This window comes from Saccostrea cucullata, unplaced genomic scaffold (genome assembly GCF_032062105.1).
Source record: "Saccostrea cucullata isolate Sc308-1 unplaced genomic scaffold, CSIRO_AGI_Scuc_v1 ctg9115, whole genome shotgun sequence".
NCBI lineage: Eukaryota > Metazoa > Mollusca > Bivalvia > Ostreida > Ostreidae > Saccostrea > Saccostrea cuccullata.
The window spans coordinates 13,396-25,000 of record NW_026925598.1 but is presented as its reverse complement, the minus strand read 5'-3'; the positions used below and the strand labels follow the sequence as shown (position 1 = coordinate 25,000).

The window sequence follows — 11,605 nt, the reverse complement described above, 5'->3', positions numbered from 1 at the left end:
TTGCCATTGTGCACCTTTTATTTTACTTTTTGATCCGACACATTTTTTGGCAAAACGCAACGGCAAAACATAAAAAAGAGGTACCACCAAAGCGTTACAGACGGACGGACACCCCTATCACTATATACCCTCCCACTTTTCAAGCGAGGGTAAAAAATCTAAAATCAAAGAAAATTGAAAGAGGCATATCATATAACCCCGAAATAGGGAGTAATTAATATGTTCATAAAAAAGACCCAACATTTATATCGCCGTCATTTGTTGGAATTAAAGGGGGTGTTCTGTTGATAGCTTTTTCATTGCCCCCCCCCCCCCCCAAAAAAATTCCAACTTCATAAACTATACGTTCAATTTTTAAGTACTCACCTCATTTCATCTGGATGAACAAAGTTTCGTAGACTAGCGTGTTTGGTACAATCGTTTGTAAAAAATTATATATTTCTAAAATTGTTAAACTATTTCAAACAATCAACGATGTATGATAAATTCAAAGATAGTTCAAAATGGTTTACTGGAATATTTGCAGAATTAAGTAAATAGTCCTCGATTAAGAGAATTTACAGATTTCATTTAACGTAACGTTAAAATCAGTAACGTCGTGATGACGGCGTTACGTCAAAAGTTGTAATTATTGAAGAAAATGCACCATTTTCCCAAACCTCTGACGGAAAAACGGTAAAAGATAATTCCAAAAAATAAAATGATTTTGAAAGGACACATCGTGGGCATGATTGTAAAAAATTTCAATCAGATTTAGAGACAGGGCCGCCTCGTTATGCATACCGTACCCAGTTCTTTGGCCCCGCCTCCTTACTGTAACCTTAACTGTGCTGCGCTGTGAGTTTGCAATATCAAGAACAACCATATCTGCGAAGAAATAAAACCACTGACATTGTAACCATTGTAAAAATCAAATTAAAAGGGAAAGAAAATTATGATTCGATTATATACCTTCAAAGCATAACTAATCGTCATGTAAGGGTGATGTAGGAGAGAGAGATTTAATCAGGTGACCTAACAAAGGGAAACAATTCTTTAAAACTTTTCGAAATGGCATTTTGCGAAAATTTAGAAGAATATTTACTAGATTCTCTTGCCGACGATATTGATTTGATCATGCTGTATGAAAGTGAACCTGCACTTTGGGAAGTCTCGTTGAAATTGTATTCGGATAAAAATGCACGGATACAAACTGTGGAGAGGATTGATGCGTCTCTCAAACTTGGTGGTAAGTTCAACTGTAAGTTAAAGCTGAACACTACTCGTAAATAGGCATAGTCCGCCATATTTCTCGTTCTTCAACGCTCTCCCTACAACTCGTATATAAGGAGCAGATCGCTAGTCAGTTCAATGTATTTTACTATAGAGATCCGACGAGTGCAGACGTATATCTAACAAAGCGCGTGCTACTCAAAATCGATGAAATTATCAAATTTTACGTATTTTTTCCAAAACATGACAAAAGTATTATGGAAAATACAGGTCAATACATTATTTACAAACAGAAAATGCACATAAAAACAAGAAATAAACGTAAAAAATCTAAGACCACGATAGGAGTACTACATGTCGGCCACGAGTTTCAAGTGTGCAATCGGGTGTAACGAAAGCGAACGGTTTATATACCCGTCTGACAGTGACTATTTATGAGAAGTGTTCAGCTTTAAATATAGGCCTACATGTACACGCATTAAATTTGAGAGATCAAACACATATGAACAGGGTTACTTATGTCAGCTTCAAACGTAATGACAGAATGATGTAATGTAAAATTAGATAAATGATCGATAACACTCTTTACTTATTAATATTTTTTTATTTACTAATATTAAATAAACGTAAAACATGCACCTGCTTTTGTCTTGTCAAAATAGTATGCAAATGAAATGTAAAATCGGATCGCATTGTGTGACTGCACCTTCAGCTATGAGTATGACGTCTGAACGCTCAACTATGATGTCTCCGCGTCACTAGTAAGGAAGAAGCGGGTGTTGCTAAAACGCGGAACGGAAAACGGAATATATTGTTTTGGATTAAATCACTTAAAATACAAAATTTATCATTTACACAATATATCTTGTACATATTTAATCCCCAACTATTAAATACAAATTGATTTTGTCATGCCAAGTCTCTTTTTAACGAAAATCGCTAACATAGCAGTCACCTAGAATCGAATTTGAAAATGGGGGGGGGGGATAAACGAACTTTAAAAGTAGTTGACAAGCAAAAACACGAAAAGAAACAATTGTTTGATTCGGGAGGGGGAATAAGTTCCAATTCGAACATCTTTCAGTACTATTTTTAGCCGGGCTTATTTCTGAAAGAGCAATTGCTGGCTTATGTGATCCTGTTCAAGACAGGATGTTAACCCAATAGTCGCCATTTTAAAGTTACGTGCAAAAACATAGTTCTTACTCTCAACCGCTTTTGAGATGATACAAACGCTAAATAAAGCAACAAAAATAAAACGAAGTTTTATCTATATAAAATAAACATTTGTAGTAATGACTTTGAAAACTTCATAAGTCAAAGAACATAGTTCATTAGCCTAAGGATTTTTGATAATCAGTGTAACCGTAGTTCTCTACACATACGAGGTAAAGCAGGAGAGGGAACCAGACTGGCCTGTTTGTTTACATTCAGCTGCGGTACCAGATTAATTCTGATTCTGACAAAATCGGACCGTGGTATTAGGATTGAAAAACTCACTGTCAGTGTCTTATCATTTATATTGATAGTTTTAAAAATTTTTCATCAGAATATAAACGTGATTCATGTAAGAAATCCATGCTACTCTGTAAATGAGCCCGGCTCTCTGTACTTCTGAGTACTTTGATTTTACACTAACTTACTACATTAATTACATTCACAAAAAGTGTGAGGATGTTAACTTGAATGAATATTTCCGTAGTAAAAATGTTATGACTGGGGGGATCAAATTTTTGATATCTAGATGAACCATGAAAAGAGAAATAAAATGTAAAAAAAAAAATTATTAAGATTACGTTTAGGGCAAACCTTGAAGGCAAGCTCGAATAAACATCTCTTATACACACTGGTTGTTAGAATTTTATTCAAAATAGAATCGCTTTCTATATATTTAAATTATGGATAGACAAAGTCGGAAAACTTTCATGTGGTAGATATAATGCGGAATCTTTGCATTCAATGAAGTGAAATTTTGTTTGTTTGCGGTACATATGTGTGTATGTTTGGGGGGAGGTGTATATGAATGACCCCGTAAAAATTGAGTTTGTTTTTCCGCTCATCGAGAAGTTGTAATAGATATGCCCCCCCCCCTTTTGTGTTTAAAATAAACATAAGCTTTAATAAATCAATTTTTAATGTGACTGTGGACCCCTTTACAGACCCGAAACTGCCACACCCCCTTTCATGATTCGCGAATTCGACACTGCGTGCAGAATCTGAATATCATAAGTAGTTATTTTTGTCTGTACAGACATTGACATTGGAAACCAAATGAAAGAAGGGGGGGGGGGGTGTCAGTAAAAATTAATTTTCCAACATACAACAAATTAGACAAGCCAAAAAAGGGAGATATGACCTTTCCCCAAACACGAAAATCCTATTTCGTATGTGTGTGTGTGTGTGGGGGGGGGGGGGGGGGGGGTGTCGAATTTCTTTCAGTACCATTTTTTCCACGGAGGGTGTGTATGACTCATAAATATATAATAGTTTACAATAAATTTTAATCAGAAATGATTTTTACAACTAGAATATTGCTCTTTTGTCTGATTTATATCAAATCTATGTTATTTGTTTGACAAAAATTTTCCGTTTTCCGTTCGTTCCGTTTTCCGTTCCGCGTTTTAGCAACACCCGGAAGAAGCAGGGGACAAGGCTATATTTACCCCTGGCTCCTGTCGGCTGCACGGAAATTTAAACCAGTCTTTGTAACCAATTAAAGCTCGTGTTACAAGCTGCATAGGAAATAAAAAAATATTCATGACTTTGATGTTTGTTATCAATAATGAATATTTCATCAAGTCAATGAAAATATAAAGCATCACCTCCCTATCGGCTCATTCTAACACAACCACAAATCGATCGGCCGCTGAAAATAGCACAACATTCGGACATGTGGCAGCTTTAGTGAACAATATCCAAAAAAACCATGAAAAATGGAAAATCATTTTTAGCTCACCTGAGCTGTAACCTCAAGTGAGCTTTTCTGATCACATTTTGTCCGGCGTCTCTCTGTCTGTCCACGCGTCTGTAAAATTTTTATCTTCTTCTCAAGAACTATTGGGCCAATTTCAACCATACTTGCCACAAAGTATCCTTAGGTGAAGTGGATTCAAATTTGTTCAAATGAAGGGCCACGCCCTTTTCCAAGGGGAGATAATTATGAATTAGTGAAAAATTAATGGCATTTTTAAGTTATCTTCTTCTCAAGAACCACTTGTCCAGGAGAGATGAAACTCATGTGGAACCAGGTAGTGTAGATTCAAATTTACACCAATTTAGTCCAAAGTTTTACACAGAAATATATATAGGAAAATTCTTTAAAAATCTTCTTCTCAAGAATAACAGAGCCATGAATGATCATACTTATATGGAAGCATCCTCAGATAGTATAGATTCAAGTTTGTTCATATCATGACCCCCAGGGGTTGGGCGGGGCCACAATGGCCGACCAAAGTTTTACATACAGATATATAGGAAAATTCTTAAAAAACTTCTCAAGAATAACAAAGCCATCATAGGGCGAGAAAGCGGAAGTGCGAGAGTTCGCGAAATTTGGCGTGAATTGAACCTCTGGAGATAAACAAATCCGCGCTATACATAGGCATTATAGATTTCTTGTTTTTAGTGATACAGAATGGCATTGTCCATTCTGTATTGGTTGAATTTTGTATCCGGGACTAAAAAGCTACACCAGAAGTCTGAAGTGGCTGTGAAATCTGAACACGTACTTAAATTCCTGTACGATCCTGAGCTGAGACACGTCCAGGGAAGGGTGCAAGCCAGCATGAGGGATAGAAGCTATCATATTAACGTATGTATCAAATAGTTTGATATTTGATAATAATAATATATAAGTACATAAACGACATTATTTTCAATATTTCGTGTTGCATTTAGATCACACTTGGCGATAATTACACTGTGGAAGACAGTATCTGTGACTGTGTTAATGGCCAGGATAAGTGTCACCACAAAGCTTCTCTTCTGTTATATGGGTATGCATTTTTTAATACAATAAAAAATATAAATGATTTTTTACCTTCATTTTATCACAGGTACTTGGGTCGTGGTTTATAAATATTTATAATGTACCTTATTGATATGTAAAATACTTTTTTTACATATCAATAAGGTACATTATAAATATTTATAAACCACGACCCAAGTACCTGTGCATTTTATAAATGTTATTCATCTTAATTTAGGTACAAGAATGTTAGTAAGACGGATGTAAGAGAATCTTGGATAAAACACCCAAAGAGTGGACCCCCAAAGAAAACGATGACCATGGATGAATTATTTCCTCCAACACCAAAACTAGCAAATTATAGGTATACATGAATTATGTGAATGTGAAAAAAAAACAAAAGTGATATAGAATTTTTTTTTTAAATCCCTCTGCATTCTATTCAAATAAGATTAAATTACATTACACTGACAGGGCAACATCAAGATCAGTTGATGAGAGAGATATAAATTTCTTACGGGAAAAGCTGAATGAACTTGGTCGATTTTCAGGTCTTGATTTGAAAAAAAAAAATGTTGAAACATGTTTTGTTCTTTGTTTAATTGAAAATGTTTATACATGTTTCCTTATTTTGTTATGTGACCAGACTAACAAAATATTTTCATTCAGTTTTTGTTGAAATGAAGTTGAGCACTATCAGACTTTCCTGCATATTGAAAGCAAAGTGTACGAGATATCCATTGAAAGTGTTTGCATATACTGTATATTGAGAAAATGTTAAAGTATTGTTATTTGATAGACTAATTAAGTATAACCCATTTTATTATTAAAATCAAACCATAACTACTGTATCATTTTAGATTAATAAAATATACTCATTTCAATCATTCATACATTTATAATTTATTAATTCTATTCAAATTGTTAGCCATGCAATGGATAGTTTCTGAAGAACCCCCTGCTCCCAAAGTGGATGTTCCATGCATTAAGGATCTTCTGTTAACGGAAGGTTACACAAGTGCGACCAATAAAGTGCAGTGGCTTAAAACAAACCTCTGTGTATCGAAGCAGCAGACAGAACAAGTAGGACATTTATATAAGTATACTCTAGAATCATTATGAATTATAAATACTTTGAATCAGTCCCTACCCATTCTTTATTATTTGGGGGGGTGTACTTTGATTTTATTCCTTTCTTTTAGTCTCTGTTGAAAATACGGATTGGCCAGATCACCTGGTCATTATTTTAAATGTAAAATAAATCACTTCCTTAAGATATTTTAAGATTGAAACAGTAATGAATATGTCTAGATGTCAAGTGTATAATGCACACATCAGTAAATACAAACCCATTTTGAAAAATGTGGGTCAGAGTATACAAATCAATTTTTTAATAATGATGGCACAACACTCATATTTCAACTGATTAACTTTCAAGAGATGGTATTACGTTTTGTAAATATTGTACTTGACATGTCTTCAAAAAGAAAAAAAAATGTATGTGACATTAAAAATAAATATTAAATTGAAAATTATGAATATCATCCATATATCATTTTTACACAAAATATTTTTTAAACTATATTAATACACGTAGTACCAACTATATTATTTTGCAGGTGGCACAAATGACATGTGGTCAACGAACAAATTATCTTTGGGCTTTGGTTAAAAAAAATCGATTAACGGCATCAAATTTTGGTGTGGTACTATCGGCAATAAGAAGGCAGAGGTAGTACTTTTTTTCTCGTCCAAAAGTAAAGTTAACATATCTTATACAGGTATATTACCTTGTTCAAGTTAAGTATATAATTTACTTTCAACTGAGGAACTATTGATATATTTTTCAGATTCCCACCATCATTATATAAGCAAATCTTTTCCTCATACAATCTCTCGACAAAGGATGCCATATTATGGGGGATCAGTAATGAGTCAACTGCTAGGACAAAAATACTGTTCATTTGGAGATGCTATTGTAGAAGAAACTGGTAAGTGCATGTGCTTATGTGTAATTTATAATATAGCCCACAGGTTTCAAACATCTTAAAGGACAAGAATTAATTTAAACAATTTTAAATATTGGAATTGAACGTGAAAAACACCAAACATATTTATTACAGGTGTATGGCTGCATGAGAGTGGCATATTGGGAGCCAGCCCTGATTGAATTATTCGACGTGCAGCGACACACAATTACAACTACCAGGATGTAGAATTAACAGACCTACTCGAGTGCATGGCTGTTAAACCAGAAGTTTTGGAGGTGAAGTGCCCATTTAGTGCAAGGAATATGTCAATTCCCGAGGCCATAGAATCTGTCAAAGACTTTTGCTTGGGTAGGTTTTAGTTTTAAGGTACAATTTCCGCAAAATCTGAAATCTTGATTAAGGAATGGTACATATTTAATACAAAGTTTATTATTTCATGTCTCAGATTACCAAATATATGAAGGAAGGAAGTTCTACAAATTAAAGGAGGGCCACAGATATTACGATCAGGTGCAAGGACAGCTGCACATACTTAACAGGTCATCATGTGACTTTGTAGTGTGGACTACGGAAGACATAGCTATTGTGAGAATTCTTCAGGACAGCACCTGGACCCCAAATATGTCAAAACTCATCGATTTTTACTTTTGTAAAATAATCCCAAATATTGTTCAGGACTGACATTTGGTTAGTATGACATCATATAGGCAATTTTGTATATTTGTACTGATATACGGTAGGTTTTTTATGAGTGACTTAAATTGAAGTTTTTGATTAGTGATTACCAGTAATCCCAATTTATACACATACAAATATGTTATATGTTTATGTAATAATACAGTGAGTTGTAGGGCAATGTCAGACTTGTATACCTGCTACATTGAATATTTTGGGACTTGACTTGAACCGCTTGTTTTCAGTAATCATGAGGCACTATTTATAAGGAATCTTATTGTTATACATATGTACTCGGGGTAAAGCTGGAAATCAACAACAGAAGTTATACTTTGTTTTCTGAATTATTTCTGAAAGTTTTCTCATCATTACACATAATCATGAATAATTATTTCTTGAGTTTTATATTGTATTGATTGATTTTTGCTTGTAGTGTATTTCAGGTTGTTCCTATTATTTCTTACCACTTAAAAATACACAATATAATTTTTTAATACAGTGAAAGATTTCTTTCAGAACTGTAGAAGAAATAAGTTAAGTATTCTGTTCAAATGTCTTTTTAAATATATATATATCATAAACTGTGTAATAAATTTTTGACTGTATATGCTTTTTTTTTTATCTAGTCGAATACATGTAAGGCCATGCAAAGTTAATTACTTGGTTCTCAGGCCTTTTTTCAAGAAATATGATGAGGGAGGGAGGCATTTTTTTTTTCTTTTTTATTGCCCCCAAAACATGACGAGGCAGCTTTTTACATTGTACAAATCCTCAAAAAATGATGAGGGAGGTGATTTGGTGTTTATATTTTATTGATTTAGCATTAGAAAGGGTCAATGAGGCACCCTTGGAAGAGATGAGGGAGGGCCTGAGAACCAAGAAATTGATTTTTTTTTTGCCTAATATGCAAGTAAACGAGACGAAGTGATGAAAAAATACATGTAAATTTTATGTACAATATGGAACTACATTTTTTGGTATTTCACATATTCCATGTAAATATTGGACATCATTTTGTCAAAGAATTATTTCATAACAATTGTACTGTTCCATTATCCAAAGAGACTAATGACTCAATGTATTAAAAAAAATGGATAAAGAATAGAAATTTACTATAACATATGTAAAATTTGCTAGCTTTCATGATATTATAGAATTTAAAATATACATGCTTTTTTGCAAAAAATAATGATAAATGGAGTATTTTCAAAGAATCTTTGTAAAGGTCAATGACAACATACTATTTACCTTAAAATGCTCTTTTCAAAGTTGTTTACAAGATTTATGATACATATAATACAACCTTTATTTTCCTGGCACTTATACATAGCACTCTACTTGAAGCAAGGTTGGGTTTGTCAAAACTTTGTTACACTTACATTTACAATATCAATTTAGGGTATGAATATCATAAAAGAAATATATGTTAAAGCTGAACACAATTACAAATACTTGGAACCTCTCATGAAACAAATTACATTTGCTCCACCTCTACATTCTTATATCATATATTAATGAGTGTCTAAATCTTGAGCCTGAATGTAATTATCTGCAATCTCTGCAATCATTGGATCTTGAAAACTGACTAGTATAGAACATACTTGAAAAATTTTCGTGCTTAAATGTCTAAACTTGTGAGGAATGTGAGATAATATCTCAAAGTTCTTAATTCTTTCATTTACCCGCTCTACATGGATACGAGATCTGGCAATTTTTCTGCACAGTTGCACTTCGGCAGGAGTGTATTGTCCTTTGTCTTTCAAGAAAGGAGGGATGTTGAGATGCACACCTGCTGGAAGGAGAGAGTGAATAGTAAAACCTTTATCAGCCAAAATCATATCCCCTGGTTTCAACTGGCAGAGCATTTTACTGTGTTCAACAATGGCCACATCAGATGTACTTCCTGGGTAAAGTTTGCTTACATATACCACAGCTCCGTCAGGGGCAACGCCTGTAACAGATTTTACGGTGTGCCTGTTTTTATATGAGCTATAAGTTTGAGACTGTGCTAACATATCCTGCCCTGGAACGTCTTGGGTCACCTCTGTCGCATCGATCACAAGACGGCAACAATTAAAATCACCAAAACTTGTCGGCATAGAGGACTTGCACTTTAAGAGGGAGGGAATGTTATTTTCAATCATGCCCTCAAAGAACACCTCATGCAAAGCAAAAATATGTGTAACCACAATATTTTGCACTGTTGTCTTACTTGTGTTGAACCTCTCAGCTAAATCTAAATTGGGAGAGTTTAGCTTCAATTTCATCAGTGTCATTAATAACTGGTCAGTTCTTGAAATCACTGCTGGTGTCCAGTTGTTGACATATGTTAATGGAATCTCTGAATAGTTGAGTCCACTACTCTAAACATGTCTGCTTTCAAGGAGGTGTACATCAGCATCTAATAAAATATGAATTTATGGAATGTAGTTGTTCTAGTTTGTTATAAAGGTAAAATAATTTCTCATACTGTATATAATTGCATAGAAAACGGTTGTATTTTTTAAGGTTGAATTATTTAGAGGGATTGACCTGCAAAAATCATTTTTTTTTTTATAACTCACGTATAACATGGTATAAGTTGGATGAAGAGTTTTGGACCAAAGTTTAACTCCTAAAAATCAATCTACTTATAGGTGAGTTTATACAGTATATGCGATTTGAACAAGGACTTATTGTTGTTTAACGTCGCTCTCATGAATTTTTCACTTATATGGAGATGCCTTCACTTGCCAGTGCATGGCTACAAATTCTGACTATACTCGGCACTTATATGGCCTTTGAGCAGTGAGGGATGTTTTTCATGCCAGCACTTACTGGGACCTCTGTCTTTACAGTCTCATCTGAAGGACTGGTCTCCATCCCGCAATGGGATTTGAACCCGGGAGGTAAGGATCAACTCCTTATTTCACAATGCTCTAACCACTTCACAGAGGGAGCTACATTGGAACAAATAATGTATCAGTCAGTAAAAAAATGGATACCTTCTTTTCATCATTGATGATCTGGCTTATGGTGAAAGGTTGTTTCCTAGTCTTAAGAATAGCTATTTCTGATGTCAGCTTGTCAATTTGTTGTTCCATTTCCTTCAAAAACCATATACCGGTAAGTGTGTAAGGCCATATAAAATTAATCTTTAGATTCTCATCCCCGCCCGCCCCTCTCAAAATGTCCCGCCCCGATGTTTTTTATTTTGATTTTTGGGTATTTTCATGTATTTTTATTCAGTAAGAATTTGGGTCAAAGTTTAAGAGTTATCTCCCGTCTGTATTAAAAGTCGCGTGTCGTTATTTATAGCAAAAACACCATGTGAAGAATGGAGAAAAATCGGCAATATAAAAGCAGTTTAAATGTGTAAGGAAAAGATAATTTGTCAGTATAGAGAAGGCAGAGAAGAAAAAATAGCATAAACACATATAGATACCATCACTGGCAGGAGCAAGTATGTAGAGAGATTGTAACTAAGTAAAAATAGACGAGGAAAATCAAGTTATATATAACGATCTCCAGCTGTGTGACTTAGCTTTGAAATAAAAAAAAAATCTACAACATTGTACACAGACTTAAGAGAAGGCCTAGATTTTTCAGTAGAATAATTATTAGAACATTTACATAGATTTTGCAAAATAAGAAGTCCCGCATACACAATTTATTGGTATCCCCACCTCATTCTGTTCAGGTGTGCCGTATAATGTGTACTTGATAATTTGTTAATTAACAATAAATATTTAAGTTTTAAAGCAAAGATTTTCTTTAAATA

At 34.0% G+C, this 11,605-nt stretch overlaps 2 protein-coding genes and 1 long non-coding RNA gene across 3 annotated transcripts; 2 read left to right on the top strand and 1 right to left on the bottom strand.

Annotated features, from left to right (window-relative positions):
• The first annotated feature begins 4,732 nt into the window (after positions 1 to 4,732).
• On the top strand, positions 4,733 to 6,163 carry LOC134269306 (uncharacterized). The gene is made up of 4 exons (XM_062751503.1): positions 4,733 to 5,023; positions 5,110 to 5,207; positions 5,418 to 5,543; positions 6,108 to 6,163. Exons 1-4 carry the CDS (start codon positions 4,847 to 4,849, stop codon positions 6,127 to 6,129), a joined length of 423 nt encoding a protein of 140 aa, XP_062607487.1. The 5' UTR covers positions 4,733 to 4,846; the 3' UTR covers positions 6,130 to 6,163.
• Positions 6,164 to 7,107: 944 nt separating this feature from the next.
• On the top strand, positions 7,108 to 9,308 carry LOC134269307 (uncharacterized). Its single transcript, XR_009992550.1, has 3 exons — positions 7,108 to 7,170; positions 7,303 to 7,518; positions 7,616 to 9,308. It is a non-coding gene; the product is annotated as an uncharacterized LOC134269307 (long non-coding RNA).
• Positions 9,309 to 9,356: 48 nt separating this feature from the next.
• Positions 9,357 to 10,121, bottom strand: LOC134269305 (uncharacterized). Its single transcript, XM_062751502.1, has one exon. The coding sequence runs from the start codon at positions 10,119 to 10,121 to the stop codon at positions 9,357 to 9,359; it is 765 nt and encodes a 254-aa protein (XP_062607486.1).
• Between the last annotated feature and the right edge of the window lie 1,484 nt (positions 10,122 to 11,605).